This window comes from Rhinolophus sinicus, linkage group LG12 (assembly GCF_036562045.2).
Source record: "Rhinolophus sinicus isolate RSC01 linkage group LG12, ASM3656204v1, whole genome shotgun sequence".
In the NCBI taxonomy this organism is placed as follows: Eukaryota; Metazoa; Chordata; class Mammalia; order Chiroptera; family Rhinolophidae; genus Rhinolophus; species Rhinolophus sinicus.
Window position 1 is genome coordinate 5,308,538 of NC_133761.1, and position 23,762 is coordinate 5,332,299.

A 23,762-nucleotide genomic window follows, 5' to 3' on the forward strand; every position below is an offset into this window, starting at 1 on the left:
TACAGAGAAAGGCCTGGCTGTAGAATTGAGCAGGTCTCCTCCGCTAACAGGTGCCCTCTGCAGCCAGCCCTGTGGCAGGGAGTGTCGCTCAGCAGGCCCCCTCCTCACGGGGTTAAGGAATTAGAGCTGCTGTACAGCAGCCTGGGGGGAGTTGGCCCTGCTGGTGTCTCCTCCTTCCCAGGGTGATATTGGTCTTCATACAGAGAGTTGAGCTCGCACAGTGGGGGGAAGACAGATAACGCAGGAGGAACCTAGTCCCTTTCTCACCACCGAATGGACCAGCTCTGAACTTTGGGAGCCCCCACCTAACCGACAACACGGTTGCACTAAACTCCTGCGATGCCTTCCCACCCACTACTTGTCAACCTCTGCACCTCAAGGAGGCAGCTTGGCATCAAGAGAAGAGCTTAGACTTTGGCTTTGAACTTGGCTTTCACCATTAGCCACAGCTGGGCCCCTTGGCCATGTTGCTTTGCAGCATTGAGCATCACTCTCTGCGACTATAAACTGGGAGTGAGAGCGATCATGGAGCATTGTGGAGAGGATTATATGCCCTTGGAATGTCCTAGATGCTCCATAGGCAGTAGTGGTGATTCTGTTGTCATGGCTGGACCCAGAAACAGGACCTGTGTGACCTTTCTCTTGCCCTCCCACAGGTCACCGACGAGGAGCCCAGCTCCAACCACACGGTCATGATTCAGGAGACCCTCCAGCAGGCATCCGTGGAGCTGGCCGAGCAGCACCACTTGGTCGTGTCCTCCGATGACGTGGAGGGCATCGAGACGGTGACCGTGTACACACAGGGCGGGGAGGCATCAGAGTTCATCGTGTACGTGCAGGAAGCCATGCAGCCCATGGAGGAACAGGCTGTGGGGCAGCCAGCTCAGGAGCTGTAGAGGACATGCGCTGCTGGACAGAGCCATGGGGCAGGGCTGTCAGGCTCTGCAGGGCACCCAGGGTACCCACGGCAGGGAGGCTGCAGAACGGTGCTCTCTCTGTGATGCTCTTCTCTGCACTCACTGCCCCAGCCCCCAGCGGGGGCTCTCGTCCTACGTCGGGTGGGCAAGGCAACTGGCATCACCAGCAATACAGGACCCGCGTCCCTAGCACAAACCCATACACACCCTCCCCCTGTATCATTGCTTCTGGAAAGACGTTCGCATCAATTCTTCCAACATGGCCCACACCCCATTGCCCCTTTACTTTAAGATTCAGAAACCCCTGGTCCCCATCAGCATCTTCCCTGAATCACATCCCCAACACCTTGACCCCATGGAGGTGCCAAGTCTTCATCCGGGACTGCTGTGCAGCCTGGTAAAAGGAGAAAGCCATCACAGGGGAAGTGGCCTTACGGTGTTTGACTCACCTCCTGGGGGAAAGGGGAGGGGGTCTAGGCTATATCTACAAAGTTCTACCTTCCTCAGGTATCAAGGGCGCTTCTTACCACGAAGTAACCACAATGTGATGACTCTTCCACTCCTATCAGAGGTGAGGTCTCAGCTTACAGTCTTGGCATTCTTTTGCTTTTTAAAGAAATGCACTTTTTACTGTTCACCTCCCATTCTAAGGATGTGAGGTGGATAGAATAAAATCAGTACTTGCCTGAGTACTTTGGTTGCTCTCTTAGGTTGGATGGTTTACGTGTCCCCTTCCTGAGTCGAGATCTTGGATTTGGGTCCCACCCAGAACCACTCCATCTGAGACCCGAGGCCCATGGAATACTGGCGATGACACTCTTTCTCCCTCTAAAGCATTTGGATTTGCTTTGGGGCCCCTGTTTGAAATTAGTGATCCTACCTTTCATTTCCTGTGCCAGCGTTTGATTTGCTGCCAGCTGAGACGTGGCAGCTCGTCCTTTCCCCTCTTACACTTGGTACTAACAATCAGAAGCCTTCAGCACACACTGTTGTTTGACCAAGGTTCAGTCAGGTCTCGTGATAAGCCCCACACCATGTTGAGCCCCTGCTCTGTGCAGAGCTCTGTGGGGGCGTCGAGGGGTGTCCTGCTGCACCTGGTCCGGTCCTGGGATCACTTGACATCGTCACCCACCATCCGACTCACTGAGGTCAAGATTTTTTTTGTCTGAGGACCCTTTTTTCAAATGAAATCTTACGCAGTATATTGGCAGAAGTGCAGACACACACAGTGGTAGTTGCTCCTGCTGAGGAGGGTGGGGTCCACAGCCCCATGCACTTACCCTCCCTATTACTGTCCTGCACCACGTCCCAGCAGGGCCTGACGGCTGTTCTAATACAAGAAGGAAAGCAGTTTGCCTTAATCCAGGAAGAAAAGATGCTTCCCACTTGGGATGGGTTGGGGAGAACTTCATGCTGGAGGTGGCCTGTGATCCTGCTTTGTAAACTAGATGGGCTTGGCACTTGTGGCGCTTGGGGTCAGGGGCGAAGCAAGGGGGTTCCAAAGAGGAGTAACAGTGGAGCTGACCCCTGGGTGCAGGACAGTACAGGACGGACTGTGAGCCCTGAGCATTCCTTTCACTAGTGGGTAGCTCTAAGAAGAAAGATAGGGAGATGAGCCAGAAGCCAGAATCTGGAAGAACAGAGATGAGAGATGATGGCCATTGATTGTATTCAGTAAACCCTGGGGAATTGGTGGCCATTTGATAGACTCAGGGTGTGAAGGGCCGAGCAGTATTCCAGAAAGGTGATGTCCATGCATCAGGGTGGGCCATGCTGAGATGTTGAAGCAGCAGAGACCTGGGCTCAAGCCCATCTGTCACTTCGTATCTGAGTCACTTTGGCAATTACCATGCCTGTCTGAATTGACTCATCTCTGAAATGGGTCTGATAAAAAAGCCAAGCCCGTGAAGTCATTAGCGGAGTACCTGAGCCACAGTCTAGAAATATCAATTATTGTTTGTAGTCTTAGGCTTGAGGGGCACAAACACGAATAGCCCTTAAACAGGTCACAATCTAGTGGGAGAGACAGGACGTGAACACACAATAGGAGACTTGTTGAATGTGCTCAGTGCTATGAGTGAAGCTGGAGGGCAGCAGCCTGCCCTTTGTAGGTCCCCTGACCCTGGGCCTTGGGCTGGAACTGATGGGGTCACGTGACACTGAGGAGCAGGTACTCACCCAGCAGTTCTCCACTGTCTGTACAACTGTCCTTGTTGCTTAGAGTCTGGCTGACTTCAGGGTTTGGTCAGTCCTGCATGCTGATCGCCTCCAAAGCTGGACCTGATTATTTGAGGTGCACGTCCAACATGGGCCACTTCTTTGCATCATCGGTGACCCTGAAATCATGAAAAGATCTTGTTCTTCTAATTTATAAAGTCCCCATGAAGAGTGATAACTGCACTGGGCTGGTGTTCATGGTGGGTATGCTGGGTATCTCCTGAGGTATCTGAAATCTCTGTGCACATTTCAAGTTGAACATAGATGTGAAGAAGTGACTTTATATGTGCCAGAGTAGGGCATAGGGCCTTATGCTTGGGAGGGGAGAAGGGCTTCGGTTTGAATCCTCATTCCACATGTATAATTCACTGTGAATCTTTTATGAATATCAGTTTCATCTATAAAATGGGGTAAATAATTTCACCCCATTTGCATAGTCTGTTTTAAGCATTAACTATGACAGCATATGCAAAGCACCCAGCATGCTGTATTGCACACAGTAGGAGCACAATGCATGTTTATTTTCTTCCCTGTTATTCACAGTGGGTTCCTAGTAGAGTCCCATGACAAATGGTAGCTTGAGCAGGGGTGTATATCATTTGCTCGCCTGTGTGTCCAGTGTTGCCTATCCCTGCAACTGCATTGCCCTCAGGTGTCTTCCCCCTTCTGGGCCCATTGCAGTGCCTAGTTTGCAATCACTCGTTGATTCAGCAAAAAATAATGAACTACCTCCAGTTGCCAGGCACTGGGCTATGAGCTGGGAACACAACTTACCCATAAACCTGGTCCCAGGACTCAAAAAATTCACCACCGGGTCACAGGGTAGAGGACTGAACCAGTGAAGGCAGGCCAAGTGGAAATGGCTGCCAGACAGAGCGGGTACACTAGCATGTCTCAAACGGAGTACCACAGAAGGCATGCTGCCACCTCGGGTCCAGGTAGAAAAGGGGCAGCATGACACAAGGTTTCAGCTAACATGACCTTTCCAGGAAATGGCAAGTGTTGACCTGGAGAAGGACTATACCTGCCAAGAAGGACTCCTGGTTAATGGCCCAAATTCATAATCAGGCCAGCAGCCATTGTTTCCAGAGGACTCTCTTACACACTGCCTATCAGGGAAAAGCCACAGACCGGGCCTCCGAGCCTCCTGCACTGAGTTCCTGCTGGCTGAGCTGAACCTTATAAAGGTGTTCCTGGAATCATATTTTGACCAATGGTCTGAGATTTGCCCCATCCAATCAGAGCCTCACAGCTATATCCTTATTTGCATCTTTACCAACCAATCAAAGTGGCTCCATAATGACCAATCAGGACATGCAATTCTGACCAATCAGAACAGTGCTATTTGGACCAATCAAACTGTACAAACTTGGATTCCTCATTTGCATAAAAATGGACCAATCAGGGTCCAGGGCACGCATTTTTCTCTATATAAGTGAGCCTCCCGTTTGCCTCAGAAGAGCGCACCTTCTCGTTTCCATTGGAATCTATGTTTCCCAGGTTTGCAAACTGTTTACCTGAGTAAAGCTTCTCCTTTTACCGTCCCCCCACCCCCAGATTGGGGACTTGTGTTGGCTGTGACCTTTAGGATAACACAAGTCATTAAGGCCAAGAATGAACGTGGACGCGCCCAGCACTGTGCTGAACACTCCCCAGGCAGCCTGTCGCTGACTTCCACACCAAGCCCTGTGCACGTAAGTTCTAGTTTATCCTCATTTAACTGAGAGGGAAACAGGTCAGTCAGGAAGTTGAGACATTTGACCAGAGTCTGCAGCTCGTAAGAAGTAAAGCCAGAATTGAGAAGCCGGTTGTCTGACGTCGGAACTTGCACTCCTACCCATGACTCTTGCTGCTGGACCCCCTGGTACCTGGGTATCTGGCCAGGAGAGACGGCCCCGGAGGAGGGAGGCAGGGCACCTGATGGTGAGACCTAAGATGGTGCTAGAAATGGAAGGAAGAGAGGGAGAGACGGGAAATAATTTTGCCATTTAATACCATTCACAGTGTTCTTTTACATCCAGACTGTTTCCATCACAGTCATTAAATCATCTAGCCCTTCGGACACCCCCTGAAGCGATTGTTTCTGGGGACCATTTGCTCACAACAAATGCTGTGCTGCGGACAGTTTATTGTTGCATCCCACCCCACGCCCACCCCCCTCCCTCCGAATTCCTGGAAACACAGAAAATCAAATTGTCCATGTAACAGGCCCCCTGCAGTTGTTTGGGTGGAGCAGGGCAGGGGGTCTGGTTCTCTAAGGTCCTTTTCCTGGGGAGCTAATGCTAAGCTGGCAGGGGCTGCTGGGGGAGGGGTGGCTTTTCTGAGCCACATGGTGCATTAGGGCAATTAGCCCCCCTGGGCCGTGTTACTCAGGTTCTTTTTGATCTACCTTGTGTTTTGTTCTGGAAGTGAAGGTTGGTGCTGAAAGGCTGACTGGGCTCCTGCCTTCCTGGTTCCTAACGTGTGCTACGTGCCACTGCGTCCCAGGTCCCATACTAGGCTCTTTAATCTTCTCCACCTGTGACTTAAGATCGAACCGCTGGCAGTTCTGTGGTGCTCACTCTGTGCCAGGGGTATGACTGTTCTCATTTCGTGCTCACAGCAACCCAGCAAGTTAGGTGCTGCCATTAGAGTTTATCGATGGAGAGCATTAGCAGAGAGAGGTTAAGAGGCTTGCTCAAGGCCACACAGGAAGTAGCAGAGGGAGAATTTGAGCTCATAACCAAAGTGCCTTCTGCCAATTCTCCCCCTTTACACCTGAGGAAACAGGCTGTGAGTAACTAGCATTGGGTGACACCTGAGGCCAGAGAGTGCTGTCTGGGACCAGAATCCCATATGCGGTTCCCTGTGCTGCGCTGCCGCTCCGCTTCCAGCCCTGACATCAGAAAGGCAGAACAAGGGCAGCGTGTGGGGGCCAAGGTGAAATTCCAGGGGGGGAGGAGTAGAAGCCGTGTGCCGATTTCCACTCTATGGAGCGAAAGCCTAGGAACTGTGTGGCCGCGAGGCAAGAGCAAGTGTGAACAGGAAGACAGCAGACCCAGGGCCCCCCAAGGTCCAAGATGGCGTCCAGCTCCAGGTCAGAGACGGGGACCAGCCTTGTGGGGCGGGGGGTGGGGGGAGCCACGCACAGCACTCACCGGCCTGGTCCTTGATGAAGGTCCCAGGCTCTGTCCCTCAGGTGCCCCTTCGGCTAGTTTTACGTGGGCAGCCCTCATACCAGCCTTGCTGCCATGTTGACTCGCTTTCCAGGCTGCCATCTGTTCACAAAGGATGAGAAGGTCAGGCTTTGAATAAGGAGCAGAGGCCCAGGCAAGACAGACCCGAGCCTGACTCCACCTCTTGGCACTTGTGTAACTTTGGAAAGTTATGTCACCTCCCCATGGCACAGACGGGGATGATGAGAGAAGGCAAGTGCCAGGTATAAACAGCTGACTGCGTCATTGAGGCCTCTGCCGCTGGTCCCAGGACAGCACAGGGAGGGGTGGCTGCTCTCACCCGTTGTCTAGATGACGAGACCTTGGCAAGTTATAAAATAGCCCCAGAGGTAGTGAGAATCACCAAGATGACGTCTGTGATGTGCTCAGCACAGTGTCAGGGGTGGAGGGACGGCTCTGGCCTCTGGGGACAGTCTCCGTAAGGAGGCCGTGACCCTCCACGTGGCCATGCAGAGCCAGTGCACGCTGCCTTAGTTGCTCCTGAGTGTTGCATTTTTGAGGACACAGTGACTCATTTTACAACCTGTTATCTATAGGGCCAATTTAGCAAATTAATTTTTCTTGTAATACGTATTTAAAATTTATTAGCTGTTGTCACCAATGATTTTCCCCTTGTTCTTTGGTTCCATTTTTCAAGGCTGGAGAAAAGACTGTGCTTACAAATCCATCTCCCCATCCCACCGCTTTTAAAATTTCAAAGTGAACTGTCCATCCTGACCTTGGATGAAATTCACGTTCACATCAATCTCCTCCCAGTGGTAATGGTTTGAAGTCGTAGCAGGAAGTAGTTGGGAATCAATTAAGTGGACTAATACTTTGCTGGAGGGAAAAAAAAAAAGCAAAAAAAAGCAGTGTGCTGAGGGGGACTTAATTTACCATGCATCACAAAATTTTCCAAGTAAATTGCTTTCAAGTCAACTCGGCCCTTCTCTTAGCCATGACGGGGACACATTTGGGTTTGATTTAAAAAATTCTAATCTATCACTGTCACCTTTCCTGCTGCAATTTAAGGCTTCGGTGGTTTGTGGTAGATAACAGTTGTTACACTTCCTGCAGGCTAAGAAGGCAGTGATGGTTTGCTATATTAACTATCACAAAACAGACAAAAGGGAAAAGGCAGGTCTATGGACAGAAGAAGGCCGCATCAGGCCCAAGTGCCTGGGGCATCCGCTGCCTCCCCCAGTGCTCAGCCTTAGTCCTTTCATTCAGCATGTCTTTTCTGACCATCCCAGAACCAGGCCTGAGGGTGATGGAGAGAGGTCCCAGGCAGCAGCCCCACCGTCAGGGGGCTGGTGATGACCAGGAGAAACTAATAAGGGAAGGACTGGGGGCAGAACTCCTTGTGAGGGGTACTTCTGTCACGTGTGTCCTACCCAGGCACCTGGACGGAGATTAGCCTAGAAAGACAGATTCTGCAGTCTCTAGAGGGAGGGCTGCTTGCCTGGTTTCTGTCCCTTGTAGGTCTCATCATATTGACTGTCATAATCAGTAGAGTCTGCCCAGTCTGGAGTTCTCTATACACCTGTCAGCTGGCACTCCGTGACGAAGTGTGGATATTGTGAGCAGCTGGACCTATGCTGTGTGGAGGGCAGAATCCTGGGTTGGAGTCATGGGTCCATCACTTCCTGGCTGGTTCATGACATTCTCCCGGAGCCTCAGTTTTTCCATCTCTAAAATGGAGCTCATAATAGCACCTTCCTCATCGAGTCATCATGAGACGAAGATGAGGTGTGTGTCCATTTTCTGGCAGAGCTCAAGCATCCAACTGAGGTTCATTATTACCATCCTTACGATGATCGTCGTCATGTTTATTCTAAAGTAACCATGTTGAACATGTGAAAGGCAGAGTAGGAGGGCGGATTGCTACCAGAAGGGCCCAGAGGTGGAGAAGGGTTGGAGGTGAGTCCCCAGTGCAGTAATCAGGAGGGACAGCAAAAGGGTGACGTGAATGCAGAGTAGAGATGACAAAACCAGGCCCAGGATCCCAGCACAGAAGAGGCTTCACAGAGACAAACAGCTAATGGAGGCCCAGGGAGGGGAAGAGACTCATCCAATCGCACAGAGCAAATGAGCCTCGGAAACACTAGTGCTGTGCCCACGGGTGCGGTGAGCGTCCTGAGGAGCTGGATTTTCACTGCAGTTCTGGGGACGGCGTCGCCCTGTTGCTCTGTCCTCTGATGTCAGCCTCCATCCTTGGCTGCTGCTGACCTGTGGGGACAGAGTCCCAGAGAGCAGTTTCCAGGCTCTCGGCTCACATGGAAAGGTGCTGGCTCGGGTAGCAGATGGCCATCAGCTGTGACTAGTTGGCCATCAGCTGTTACCAGTTAGCCAATTAGCCACTGATCCAACTGCCGTGGCTGAGCTAGGAGGGGCGGATTGCAGTTCGCAAGGGGTTGGTTGACAGAGAAGTGGATGGCAGGTTGCGGATCCTGTGGCTCCTGCTTCCTGTGTCTCCAACCCAGTCGTCAGCGAGACTATAGTGGTATGACTCCCCTATCTATGGCTCCGTGGGTGTTGCTTGTTGGCCTCACCACATCCTGCGTTCTTATGTGGGGAGCGGGAGCTGAGACCCCGTATGACACCCTGCATGACACCTTCCCACCCAGACCTTTGGTCAGAAGGGGGCAGAAGAGACACCTGTGAATGGGTCATTGCAAAGCCACAACTCTGTCCCACTGTGGGGCTCTGTTGGAGGGGGGTGCAGGGAGAAGCGAGCAGTGGTCACTTCCACGTCATGTCATCTGCTCAATCCTCTCTCCAGTGATTCAGATATCGGGGGCCCCAGCACTGGGAGACCCAACAGCCTGTAGAAGGAGGGAGCTCTTAGCCTTGGAACGGCAGAGGCGCGAGTCTGCGCCTGGCCCACCAAGACCTCGAGCCGGGGGCTGAAGTGCCGTGTTTGCGGTAAGTAAAGCTGCTCGTGCAGTGTTTGCAAAGCGGAAGCCATTTTTTCCCTCAGTTCTTCCTGGTGGAACCTGCCTGCCCTTCCGTGGTAAGTCCCTAAACTGAGGAGGTTAGTGCTGACCTCTTAGGGAAGGGGGCGGATAATGAGAAATACCTGTAAACGCACTGACAGGATGAGAGACACAGGGCAGCCCACAGCATCGCAATGCTGGCACAAGAGCCGTTTCTGGGGAGTGACGTAAGTCAGATGGTGGCATAAGAGGGCCCCAGCCCTCATCCTTCCACAGAAACAAGTTGGCAGCCATCCATGATAGAAGTGCCTCTGTGGGAGCCTTGGGCCCCAGGTAGGAGGTCATGAGACCCCAGTGGAGCCCAAGACCAGGGGGCCACTCTGAGAAGGTAGGCCCAGGCTTTGGCGGCAGGCCCGCTGGCTGGGGTGGGTCTGGCTGCAGACCTGAAAGCAGCCCTGTCCCCCTGTGGACTCATCTGTTACCAGTCCCATCTGCCTAGGGACCTGGGACCCGTGGACATGATTGGAGACCCAGCAGCAGCCCCGTGACCCAGCTCCAGCCCTGCCCAACCTCTGGAGGCGGCCCCCTGAGCCCGGGGACCAGGCAGGAGAAGGTCAGTACCTGCTGAGACCCGTTGGTAAAGCCTGGAAAGGGTGCCCGCTCCTTCAAATGCAGACAGCAATGCAAGGCTACAAAGAGCGAGAGGATGGGGGAACGTGGCTCCACGGAAGGAAGTGATAAAGCCCAGTAACTGACCTTAAAGAAAAGGAGATCCATAGACTCCTTGACAATGAGTTTGAAATCATCATCTTAAAGAAGCTCAGTGAGCTAGAAGACAACGCAGGCAACTAAATGAAATCAGGAAAACAACACGAACAAAAGGAAACAAAGAGCCGTTTCTAAATCGGGCTGAGCACGTGCTGGGCCGAGGTGGCTGCAGTCCTCAGGGAACTTCCTTCTCATGATGGGTCCCCACTCCAAACTAATGGTCCCCTTAGGTAATAAATACAGTGCTTCCAGCGTCTCTAAAATGTAATACATCTGCTGGAATTGTTTCCGCACAGTTGGAACTGCATGGCGCCACCACTTTGCTAGGTACTCTGCACTTGCCCCCTAATCCTCACAGATGACCTGTAGCCACCCGTTTCCTGGGTGTGGAATCGTGGTTCCGAGAGGTCACATTGCTCTGAGAGGAACACATACATTTTGCTGGAGTTCAGAGCCCCGGGTGGCCAGGCAGGAATTTGAAGGCATGTACGCCTAGCTGCAGAGCCCTCCTTTTCCGGCTTTCCTCCACCACTGCATGCATCTGTGCATCTCGATTGTGCGGAAGCCTTTGGAGTCTCCTTGCAACCTGTAAGTGCAGGGCCTCTGGGGGAGTGAACATGGGTCCAGAGTAGGTTTTTAACTAGAGAAACTGAGAAAAGGCGCTGTGGCAACCATGCACCAGCAGGGGGAGCTAGGAGCCGCCTGGTGACCCAAGCCTACTGACTGTCCAGTTGGTGCAGGTGAGCAGAAGACTCACTGACTGCCCTGAAGAGCAGAGGGGTGGCCCTTCTCTGCTGCTCTGACAGCTCCGGTTCACTGGGCAGCCTGGGGCAGTGGGAGAAACCAGCCTTCGGATTCAGGAGAACGTATTTATTTGTGCCTTGGCTATTGGCGTGTGCCCTGGGATACCTCCCTTCCTATTTCTGTGCCTCAGTTATCTCCATCTGATAAGTGGGGACGATGAGACTCACGCCCATGGCTATCGTGTAGATGGAGAGGTGGTCTGTTAGCTGCCTAGTGCCTCACCTGGCTCGGAGCAGGTGCTCATCCTGCGGGAGGGATGGAGCGTTGTGTAGGGAGCCAGGAGCCGTGGGCTCTTCCCCCATCCCTGCCACAGACTGAGTGACCCTGGTGGTCTTTTGTGCTGTCAGTTTCCCTACCCTATGATGAGGTGGTTGGGGCTGGAGGACCTGTGAGGTCCCATCCAGCTGTCATGAACTCTGGCCCACACCTGGGGAAGGGAGGCAGCAGCTGGTGTGGGGGAGCCTGGCATCCAGAGGGAAGGTGGGCGGAGTGGGGCCTCAGGCAGTTCCTTAGGCTCTCTGAGCTTCAGGAAGGTCCTCCGTAAGTGGCGGTGTTCTCAGCCCTGCAGGGTGGATGCAAGGACTAATTGTGGCAGTATTCTAAAAGCCGTCACCTGGTGTCCTTGGCACACAGTGTGTACTCAGTATTTGACAGTCGTCGTCATTGCTCTGTTTGCTCTAGGATAGTATTGTGGTCCTGGGCTCTCTGTGTTCCTGATGGAATAATGGGCTTCTGCAGCTCTGCAGGGGTTGGCAAACGTTTCTTGTAAAGAGCAGATGGTTATTTTAGGCCTGGGGGCCATACGGTTCCTGTCGCACTGCTTCAACTCTGCCACTGTCACCTGAAAGCAAACAAAGATAGTAGTCCATAATGGAGAAGTATGATTACGGTGTCACAACTTCATTTACAAAACTGAGTGGCAGACCATAATTTACTGACCCCTGTGCTAGATGCCTGGGTCCGCAGGGCGAGGGTCGTTGAATAAACTGGGGTAACTGGTTGAAGATTACAGTCCCTGATGGAGGTGATGGAGGGGAGGTGGAAGTGGATGGCGTGGTCGCTCTCTGACCCCAGGGATGTGCCGTCTTCTCCCTGGGCCTCAATTTCTCGCTCTGTGTAAGGGGTTGGGGTGGGGAGTGTCTGAGTTACCCCATTGGCTCCTTTCTGTTCTGATAGGGAAACTATGGCAGTCAGATCAGCTGTAGTGGCCCCTAATTCTAAAGGCTGCCCTGAGGAAAATGAGACATTACAGTACAGGGAAAGCTGCTTTAATTAAATTGCTGGGAAATTAGAAGGACTGAGTGATTGACAGCAGAGGGTGATGCAGAGGCCAGGGCGCTCTCTGTGGATTAATTAAGAGGCTGCTGGGCTCCCTGGACACGGGAGGCCTCACCCCCAGGAACATTTAGCAGATCCATTGGTTGGGGGTGGGGGCGAGGTCCTGCTCTGCGCAGTGGCCACGCCCCCTCTGGGCCTCTTTCCTCTCCTCCCCCTGCATGCCCCACCAACAGATGACGGATGTTCCCAGGATGGGCCGATCTTAATTAAGTTGGATGATCTTTCTGGAGCTTGCAAAAGCAATTAATGTTTTCTGGCTCAGCCGGGATGGGGGTTCATTTGGTTCAGCTGCTCCTCCTGGAGGGGCTGAGAAAGGTCCTCCTGAGATACAGGCTCTGTGTTATTCATCTTGAGCTCCATCAGTCTGCCCCCTGCCCCCGTGGAGCCCCTCCACCCCCAGCTCCCATCAGAGTCCAATGAATGTGAACTTTGACCCAAGGCTGTGCTCTGCTCAGGGCCACCCAGCTGCTGCGTGAGGTCACTCATTGTCACATGGACTTCATCTCCACTTAACAGGTGACAACACAGAGTGGCTCCAAAAGGCTCTCATGCTTTCCTGGCTAGGGAGGGAGGTCTCTCACACAACAACACAAGTACTGCACACACCACACACACAGACACACCACATACACCACACACAGACATGTACGTGCACACAGGAGCAGGGGAGAACCCTGCTTCTTCTGAGAACTGTCCTCCACATCCGATGGCTTGTTAATTGACTCTGGCTGCAGGCCCGTTTATCATCTTTCCTCAGTGCTTGGGCACCAAATGAAGATAGATTCCAGGAAGCTTTGAAATGTTCCCAACGCAGAAAGCTCAGATTCACATGCTTTGAAGATCAGAACAAGTTTGAATTCTCCTGCCCCCACCCTGGCTTTGAATTCTTTTAAAAATATTCTTCTAAACATGTTCTGCCTTCCGTGATTTTAAAAGCAAAGCAGACTCATTGTGAGAGCTGTCATTTAGCTCTGTGACCAGCAAGCCACCTGCACAACCAACCCCACTGAGTCCAGATAACAGCCCGAGAAGAGAAGAGGAGGGGCTAGGATTATAATCCCCGTTTGATGGAAGAGAAAGGGGAGGCCCAGTGCAGCTGGGGAATGGCCTCAGATCCGAACAGCCTGGGAGGCCTGAAGGTGAATCCAGGCTGCCCAGTCCCCGAGCCCGGGCATGTAAACCTCTGACTATAACGCCTCCCACAAGTGGCAGGGACTTTGAAAAATACAGAACAGAGCAAAGAAGAAAACACAAACTTCTAGAGAATTAAACAGTTTGCATTTTAGTGGGTTTATTTGCAATGTATGTATGTAAGTATAAACATTTTATTTTATAAAACAGGTTTGCAATACTGTGTTTCCCCGAAAATAAGATCTAGCTGGACCATCAGCTCTACAGCGTCTTTTGGAGCAAAAATTAAGACGTAGTCTTATATAAGACCCAGTCTTATAGAAAGTAAGACCTGATATTACATTAGATTAGATTAGATTAGATTAAATTATATTATTATTATTATACCTGGTCTTATATTAATTTTTATAGTACTTATATTAATTTTTGCTCCAAAAGATGCATTAGAGCTGATGGTCCAGCTAGGTGTCATTTTCAGGGAAACATGGTACCTATATGATTTAAAAAATTTTTTTATTAAAATGTAGCTAACATACAATATTCGTTTCAGGTATACATTATAGTTATTTAACAGGACCCACCTGGCACTATACTTGGTTATTACCGTATTATTGATTATATTCCCTGTGCTAAAGAAGTGATCACCATGATAAGTCCAGCAACCATCTGACACTGCACCATGCTATCACAATGTTATCTACTATTTTTCTTATGCTGTATATTACATCCCCAAGACTTACTTGTTTTACACCTGGAACTTTGAACCCCATATTCCCTTTATCTTCTCCCTCTTTTTTTAATTTTTTAATTACAGTTGAGTAAATCTGGAATGGTCCCTTTAAGAGGAGTGCCTGGGAGTGCAGCTGCCCTCCGTCTCACTCAGCCACAATCTCCACTGGTTTTTACAACCAGAAATTATGAGGACTTCTCTACCCGGCACTGGAACCCTGGCCTGGGGAGCCTGGGGTGTCACTGGGACCCCTTGCTCCTTCCAGGGGACCTCCACAGCAGAGATATCCCTCCTGATTGTTAAAGGTCACGCACAGGTGTGGGACCAGCCCGTTCTGTGTCCCTGCCCCGCCTACCAGTCTCAGGTGTCTTCTGTATGTCTGTAGTTGTCGGGCTTCGGTTCAGCTAGACGTCACACGATTCTCAATGATGGTTCTGTTGTTTAGTTGTGGTTGATGTGGTCATGAGAGGAGCTGAGCCCAGTGTTTACCTGCTCTGCCATCTTGACCAGAACCCCCAATACCTGTATGATGTTGCATGCAGCTTCTTTCTCCCCACAACACTATTCCTTTCCAAACACTTAAAACCGAGGGAGGAGGAAAGAGGAAGTGGGGAAGGAACAGCAGAGCCTTCGAGTCAGTGAAGCAGTTGAGCTGAGAGAAGTTTGCAGTTAGTGGCGGGGGTAGAAGCCTTTCTATCCCAGGACCAAGACAGAAAAACTGGAATTTTCTTAGGGGAAAAGGCAGTGGTTTGCGATCAGGCGGCCCAGGTGTGAGCTGTGGCTCCCTCTCTGCCAGTTCCTGGGGCAGAGACTCTAAGGCTGTCCCTTGTCGGCTATGTCACGGCATCCTCTCTGTGAACTGGGGCCGGGCCTCCACTTCACAGGCGATGACTGGCTGAGCTGTGTGTGAGACAGGCTGCTCCCAGGAGACCCTCAGGACAGGGAAGGTTTATTTCCTTATCTTCTCACATACCTCTCTGGAACTAGAAGTGACATCTCACCCGTGTGTGAGCTAGTCTGGTGTATCGGGGGCCCAGAATTCACTCAGCTCCCCCAGTGGGAGTTGTGGGCAGGAAGCAACACCATTCTTCCAGATGCAGAGAAGGGGTGCATAGATTCTGCTGGGAGGAGGGCCTTCCATTCACCCCACAGCCAGTCCTCCAGCAGACCTATCACTCACCTGCAGAAGCCTCCAGAGGCCAGCACTTTGCTCCCTACACAGACCCCTGGACGTTCTGCTAACCACTGCTTTATCCCCAGTACCTGGGGGCCTGACATATTGTAGGCACTATGTAAGTAGCTATCAAGTGAAAATGAACCATCAGGAGGTAAATGGGGAAAGAACAGCAGTGCCAAAAAAGTAATTGCATGAGATTTGGTGGTGTGATGTGTGCTGTACTCCATCTTCCCTCATCCCTTTAACCCTTCAGTAACTGGTCCTTGTGGCCTTGGTCTGATTTATTGTGTGCTGCGTTGGGGTTCTCAGCCCCACTTCAGGAGGTGTGGGGTGAGAAGAGGGGCCTGCAGTTTCTGCCCCATCTGGGGGGGCGGGGCCCATGTCAGATCTCTTCCCCGAGGGGACCACATAGCCAGCACCAGGATAAGGCACCAAGCCACTCTGAGGACTGAACGGGGCAGGGACGAGAGAGATGCCTGAAACGCTTCCCAGCCAAGGAAAGGGAATGTCTGTCAGGGATTTACTGGGATACACTGCGCCAAGAAGTCAGTTGGGGGAGGAGGGAGGAAGTGCTCACCCCCTTTGAAACCTGCCCAGCGGCTCTAAGGAACACCTGGGGCGTCTCTAAAGGCCAGTCCCAGGGTCGGATGCTCAGGCTCGCACCTGGTAGGCTGCCCGGGGTGCGGGGGGCCAGTGGGGTCCAAAGCCTGTGTCCCAGAGGGCCTGTCCAGCTGGCCCACATCCTCCATCCTCGAGGGGCAGGGGTGAGGCTAAGGACAGTGGGGAGGAGGGTAATCACCACATTATGTAGCCTGTTTGATTTTGGGGGGGTGGAAGGAAAGGCCGGAGACTGTCAGCATTTGTCACAGGCTTGTCAGGCGCTGCATGGTGTGGTAGGCAGGCGCTTCTGGTCCCAGGCAGAGAGAGGGACGGGCAGTCTCCCAAAGGGCAATGAGACGGAGCAGGTGCTGGTGGCTGGGGGACAGTGCTAACATGGCTCTGGCTCTCTTGTCATTTAGCTCCAGCATGAATTATTAATGGATGGACGGTCCCCCCCCCCTCTCTCTCTCTTTCTTACACACACACACACACACACACACACACACAGCTGAGCATCATTTGCCATCATTCGGCTCCTGCTCTGTTCTGTATTGTGAAGATAAAAGTGGCATTTGATCAGGGGAGAGGAGTGGCTCTGAGATGACTACCATTTCGCCTTAATATTTGCCAAGATGACACAAGCAGTCTGTGCTGGGTTCTTAGCCTTCTTTGGAGCTCAGATGCCAGTGGTTGGCCCTTTCCCTACCCCTCACTTCTTTTTTGATTTTCCTCTTTTTCTCCAGCCATTCTCTGTGCCTGGAGGGGGGAGTTTTGCCCCCTCACTGTCTGGTGTGCCTACCCCTGTGTGTGCCTAGCTACTTCGGGGCTGACACTTTCTGTAGCCTGGGACATAGCACTGGACCCACTGCCTGTGTACCAGGAACAGCGTTACAACTTTTCTCTCTCCTGATGCATTGTTAGGAAAAGGGAAAAAAAGGAGGGGAGTCTTTTTCCGGCATGCACGCACACACACACACACACACACACACTAAATAAATATAAAGGTGGGGTGCAGAACATTCTCGAGGCAAATGTTCTAGAATGTTCTCAAGCATGTAGGGCTGTTCTTTCTGATCGAAGATAGGAAGCTAAAAGGTCCCCATGCGCAGGCTCAGTCTCTCTAAACACCTTCCTTCCCTCTCTGATGCACTGATACCCTCCTGAGAGGTGGTCATTCCAGTAACAGAGGTTTCTCCCCCATCCCTTCTGGCCCCTGGGTCTTTGCACCTGCCATTTCCCCCACCTGTTCCTTTCAAAATCCCACTTCCTTGTGGGTCTCTGTCAAATCCTGCCTTCTCCATAAGGTCTTCCTATATTTCTAATGGGGGTGTCCTCTCAAGCTCCCAGAGCCACTGCTCGATTTACATTTATTTTCTTTGTGATTTGTATTATTTATTTTTCTTAAATATAATTTTCAATTACAGTTGACATATGGACGATTCAGTGAGTAAATCCTCTAGCACCAGGCAAAGTACGCAAGGCCTGTGGCACATGTTTCCTTCTATGAGGCTACACGAGGGATGGGGTGATGCTGTGGGCCCCTGGAAGGCATCCTGGGCTATGCCACTTGCCTGCCCAGAGCTGAACCCAGGCATATTACAGAAGTTCCCTGAAGCTTCTCCCACAGAAAGTGCTCAACACATTAGCACTCTTAGTTTAACAAAAAAAAAAAAAAAACAACAAACAAACAAACAAAAAAAAAATTGTGTGCAAAGCCACTTATCTTTGTAGCACCTAGAGATAAATCTCCTAATTTATGGTGAACTGACACCCTCAAAGAGCCAAAATCAATGTGTGTCACTGTAAATCCAAGCTGGGCCGCAGTGTCCACACGCCAGCCGGTTGATAGCCTTTGCTTTGACATGGGGGCTGGCTGGTGCACGGGGCGGGGGGGGCTCCTAGGAGCCCCTTGGCGGGTCCCGATCCTGTTCCCCCATCCCCGTCCCTTTCACCTCTCAGATGCCACCTTGGCCCGAGGGGCCATGTGGCAGAGCCCCTCCTGTGTGCTTGGCCGTGTTCACCTCGTCCTTCAAAGCCCAGCTCAGATGCTCCCTGCCCTTGAAAGCCTTCTCGGAGCGGCCCACTTGGAATTATCCTCTCCTACGAATTGTCCTGGGAATGGGTGAACTATAGAGCGTTTTCAACATCTCAGAAAGAAGCGCCATACCCTTTAGCTATCATCCCTCACCCCCCAGTGCACGCGCTCAGCCCTAGGGCAGTTATATCTACGCCCTGCTGTTTGTATCCCTGAATCTGCTTTCTGTCTCCACGTCTCCCTAGATATCCTTGTTCGGGGTTCAGCCCTTTTTAGCGTGACCCACTGCAGTTCCATTCTTCTCTTTCCCATTGTCGCCCAGAGTCTGCATGAGCAGGGAAGCCGCCTCTCCCCCTAAAAGATGAGGTGTGAAGTGTGGTAGGGAGAGATGGCTGCGGCTTCCTGTCTTTCCCTTTCCATTGTCAGCCAGGAAAACAAGCACCTCCATTAGGACAGAAATTGAATCACTGCTCTGATAGAGGCGTGCTCAGCAGGCTTTGGAAGGGAGATTACTTCCTCTGGGGAAGACACAAGCTTTCACAGAGGAGGGGGATTGGAGCTGAACTGTGAGAGGTAAATAAGGTGTCCACAGGTCAGAAACGGAGAGGAAACTTCCAGAAAGAGGGAGCATCAGGGACAAAGACAAAGGCTTCAAGGTGGCAGGAATCTTCCGTTGTGTGTGAAAAGCGCTGATTCTAACAGAGCTGGGCGATACAGAAGGGCTGAATGATGAGGCTGTAAAGCTCATGCGAGCCACTGCTTATGTGGTGTGTTTTTTTTTTGTTTGTTTTTTAACTTTTATTTCATTATTTCCCCTGAAGGGGAAAAATTAAATTTATAATTTCTCTGTAACAAAAGAACTAAATAGTGGGGTGTACAGTTTTGTGGAGTAGGGTTGAGCTTTGGAGGGCCACAGACTGCTGTAATGGTATCGGAGGTGTTTCCCCTCCCAAGAGCCACCACCCCACCCTGCGAGGAGGAGGTGGCAGTGCTGACGGGCCTGCGTCCTGGCTTCCACGGGAATTGCCTGGGGAGTTTTTAAAACCCGTCATGACGTGGTCTCACCCCAGACCATTGGTACCAGAATCCTTGAGGCGCTGGGCTGGGCCACCAGGGTATTTTAGAGTTCTGCAGGTGTTGGAAATGTACATCCGGGGCTGAGAACTCGTGGTGGGAACAGGCTCCGGTTCAGGCGTGAGACAGAACAGGGTCTGCTCCACCCCTGGCTGCTCCTCCCTCTCTGCTCCGTCTCAGCCTCCTGCTCGGAGGCCTCTTCTCACGTCCATCCCTGTGAACACAACTCCAACTCCCACCCCTGGGGGGAATCGGGCCCAGTGCTTGTTTCTGTAAATCCAGTTTTGTTGGACCAGCAGGCACATTGATTTCTGCGTTATCTATGGCTGAGTTGGGGCTACAGTGCAGACTTGAGCAGGCCTTCCTGCAAAGCATAACATGTTTCCTGTCTGACCCTCCCAGGGAAGGGCTGCTGGACCCCGCTTTGGAGCCTGTGTTCCCCAGACTGGATCCTGAGGCCCTTTCCTGTGTACTCCTGCGCTTTCTCTGGCCATCATCTCCCCCGCTCCCAAGTCTCAGTTTCCATCTGTGGGCACAAGGCTCTGACACTTGTAGGTGGCAGGGTGACGTTCAAGGGTGTGAACCAAGCCCCCTCCCCGTATTTTCTTCCTGCCCCTCTAGCCCTGCTGCCAGCACCATTCAGTAACTCAGGGTAAATGACAGAGGACGCGCAGAGAAGGGCTTGTGAACTTCCAAAGCCAAGGCTTTTGAGTTAAGAGAGGGGACTTGGGGATTTTACAATCCTGGAACTGGATGACTTGGGGCATGAAAACGTGTGCTTACAGACCAGAGGGAGAGTTGGCTTTGCCGCCTCAGACCAGCTGAGGATTCTGGGAACTCAGCAGGGAGGGGACAGGCAAGCGGGCTGCTGTGTGTGGTCATGAGAGCCTCCCCATGTCCCCAGCCCTGGGCCGAGTCTCGGACCGAGAGGGTCACGGGCGCCCAGACAGGTGCAGAGAACCCGAGTGGAGAGGCTGTGTTATCCTCATTCACAACCGAAGAGAGAAGGAAACTCAGTGTGGAGTGAAAGTCCAACCCTTCGGTCTCTCTGGGCCATATTTGCTCACAGTAGCAGTAATTAGGGAACTGTCACGCCCCAAGTAACTTAGGGCTGGTTTCTTGAACCAATTAGATCTATTACGTTACTGTGTCTAACAACAGCACATGTCATTGTACATACTTAGGAAACCCAATAGAACGTACAATTACATGGACAATTACTATTGTTACCTCGTTTTATAGGCGAGGAAACTGGGCCCAGGGACCTGTTAAAGTCACTGGAGAGGAAGTGGGGAGGTTGGGATTTGAACTCCCATCTGTGTGCACAGAGTACTCAGGACCGTCTTCGGTGCTTCAAGCATAAAGACAGTTTGCTGTCCTGGAGCGCACTCTCCTCTTTGAATTCTGCACATGTCACACAGGGGAGGGAGCACCTTCTACAAATATGGCAATTAACAAGAAGACATGTCGCATTCGTCTGTGTGAAAGGTCTCTGAGCCACACTTTTACAGAGCTGAATTAGGAGGAAGAAATCGATACCATTTCAGGTCTGACTAGTTCCTCTCTGCCTGAGTCCATGCCCCGATTCTTCATTTTCCCGGGGTCTAGTTGGCTGCGGCGTATAGCACACTGCGTTAACCTCATTGTTAGTCTCGGTGGGCAACTACCCCGCCCCGCCTTGGCTCCCACAGCAAAACATAACCAAAGTGTTCCTGCACTTGGGACGCCCGAGTTGGGGCCACTCTCAAAGGCGGGTGTGAATCTGCCGCTCTGGGAGAGCTAACAGAGGACAGACCCAGGCTCAGGAAGAGAGGTGATTCGGGCTTGTGAATTTCATGGAACATACCTGGAGAACCCTCGAATTACAGGAACAGGAAGTAGGTGTCATGGGTTCTGAAATTCCCGCTGGCCACCCCTCGCCGTGGGGTTTCACTAGATGCAACTTGGTCCCAGCCTCTTCCCATGTCATTTATTTCATTGGCTCTCTCCTGCTCTTCTCCCTTTTAGAAAAAAATAAGAAATTTCCGCTCCCCATCTACTGCCGAGAGTGTTATGGGCCGTTTTACAGGTGGTGGAACAGCCTCTTGCATATCTGCCTGCTTTTACACCCCTTCTGCCATCTGGAACTCTGGAGTTTTAGCTGTTTTAGGATAAAAAACTGACAGTACTAACGTGTACTACATCATGCGGTCTGCTTTCCTCCCCGCCTAGCTCACCTTACACCACCCTCCCACTCCCATTCTGTGTCACACACACTGGGCTTCTCTATAGTCCTCTGATCCGCCCAGAGAGCATCACGTTCCCCCAGCTCAGGACCTGTGCGTGCTGTTCCCTCTGCCCATTAGTGATGTGTTGACGTCGACCATGCACCTGGGTGTTCCGCCTCCAGCACTCTTGTTCTCTCCTCAGTAGCAGCTGTGTCCTACATCCCAGCAATTGGAATCTCCAGCTCTGGCCCTGTGTGACCTTTCTTCAGTGCCTGCTTCTTCCATTGTGTCTCCTGCAGATGGCACGTGACAGTGTCACTGATCCTATGTATACTTTGCATTTTCCTTTTTATCATGTCTTTACTGCAGATGACACTTCATTTAATAATTTTAGTCAAGGAATTAATTGTATTTAGACCCCCAGGCAGTTTTAAAGAAAGGGGTGCGATTTTCTGAACATGAAGTAAGTGAAGGAAGACTAAACTGGATCTCCTTGTGCCTGGGAAAGTGGTTTCCCTGCTCCATACCCAGGTGGGCAGAGGCAATGTTTCTATTGATTCCGAAGTCCACTGGCCCATTCTCTGCCAGAGCTTAGCCATCTATTCATTCACTAATTCGGTCAGGTGCACGCAGCCATGAAACAGTCCAGGTTGGGCTGCGAGCCCCCCTTGCTCCCCTCTGCCTTGGAGAAGGGAGGTATTCTACAAAAACTTTTGGATTTCCCCAACTCTGATCTGCCACATACAGCCCTGTGACCTTGGCCAGGTACTTAACCATTTCAACCTCGGTTTTCTCGTCTGTAAAGTGGGGCTAATAATGTCTGCCTCTTGAGTGGTTGTGAAGATTACATGGATACTGCTCTGGAACGAATGTTTGTGTCGCCCCCACCTTCATATGTTGGTATCCTAACCCCCAATGTGATAGCATTAGGGGAGGTGGGGCGTTTGGGAGGTGATTAGGTAATGAGGGTGGAGCCCTCATGAATAGAATTAGTGCCCTTATAAAAGTGACCCAAGGGAGCTCCCTCTTCCCACCATGTGAGGACACAGTGAGAAGACGTCCATCTATGAACCAGGAAGCAGGTTCTCACCAGACACTGAATCTGCCAGCACCTTGATCTTGAACTTCCAACCTCCAGAACTGTGAGATACACATTTCTGTTGTTTATAAGCCACCAAGTCTGTGATATTTTGTTAGAGCAGCCTGAACAAAGCCAGAGACCAGGGGTAAGGAATAGCTGCCCCAAAGCCTGGCCCAAATAATTCATTTCCTCTATATCGTCATCATGTGAGGTACACATGAGGTGTCGCAGTGGATTTTGTCACTCACCAGCTAGGTGACCTTGGGCATTGATCCTGTGTGTGCCTCAGTTTCCTCATCTGCATAATGTGCTTAAAAAATCCTATTTAATTCGATAAGTTAGTATGAGGTGATCAAATCAGGAAATTGCTGTGAAACTGCTTTGCAGTATACATTTCAGAAGTGCCGCCTTCTTTCAGCAGTTGTCTCCATAGAGACCCGATCATTCTGGTTAATTGCAGAAAAGCATTTTCCAGAGCCCTTTGGATGACATCCTTGCAGCAATAAAATTATACAGTCCATTGTAGTTTGACTCAAGGAACCTTTACTGATTGTCTGGCGTGTCCCAGACACATTTGTGTCTTCCTCGTGCTTAACACAAAAATCAATACCTGGCCCACGGCGCATTAAGTGGGGATTAGATGTGGAGACGTCACGTTCCCACTTCACAGAGGACTTCACAGTGTCCTCATTGTCCCCTAACAAGCTGCAGTCAGGGGACTCCTCCCATCGCTTGAGCTCTGGAAGGTCACGGAGGCGGCCCTGCCTTAGTGAGCCCACCTGCTTATGGGACATTAGCTTCTCCCAGCTTCACTCTGCAAAGTTCACATTAAGGACAAGCCCCTCACATCTGTCTAGCTGTTACTACCTACACCCTACGGAAAGAAGCTCTTTGGTTATTGCCGAGGGCCCCAGGATGTCTCACATGTACTCAGGGACAGTTCTTACGTGTTACTCTGGCTTGCATTGCCATAGTCTGCTGTGGAAATACTCAAGCTTCTGCGTGGACAGGGTGGTCTGGTACCTTCTAGAAGTCTGTATGGCAGCACACCTCTCCCAGAGCCATGCGGTGTCCTGGCTTTCTTCCGGGCTGGGCTGGCTCTCACGCACATCTGCAATTAGCAGGTAGGACGGTGGCTGGGGCCACTGCTTCACATGTATTGCCCTATTTAATTCTCCCATTTTCACAACAACCCTCAGAGGTGGAGACTTTTATTATTCCAGTTTTACAAATAAGGAAACAAAGGCCCAGAGAGGCTAAGTAGCTTGCCATAGCCCCTCACTCAGTAGCCACGCTGGAATTCCAGCCCACCTCGTTCAAACTGCAGGCTCCTGGCTGTGCTTGTAGCACACCCACTAGTTTAGTCAAATATGCTCAGCTTCCTCCTGAAACATGGTAGTTGTCTCAATGAGAAGTGCACGTGTTTGCATGCGGCCTGGACCTCAGTGTGTGGGCTCTCATGCCCGGTCTGTGCCTTCAGAGCCCCAGACGGATGGCTGGCTGTTAGCTCATCCCCGCTGGAAGGCATGGAGGATGTGACCGTGCTTGATTCC

General features: G+C 51.5%; 1 protein-coding gene across 8 annotated transcripts in view; it reads left to right on the forward strand.

Moving 5' to 3' along the window:
• Window positions 1–1,606, forward strand: part of ZFAT (zinc finger and AT-hook domain containing) — a 213,275-nt gene extending 211,669 nt beyond the window's left edge. For all 8 annotated transcript variants that reach the window (XM_074316937.1, XM_074316938.1, XM_019724243.2 and 5 more), the window contains one exon: window positions 657–1,606. In XM_074316937.1, the coding sequence (XP_074173038.1) occupies window positions 657–896 (240 nt within the window). In that variant the 3' untranslated portion in view covers window positions 897–1,606. The remainder of the gene's footprint in view (window positions 1–656) is intronic.
• The last annotated feature ends 22,156 nt before the right edge of the window (window positions 1,607–23,762 follow it).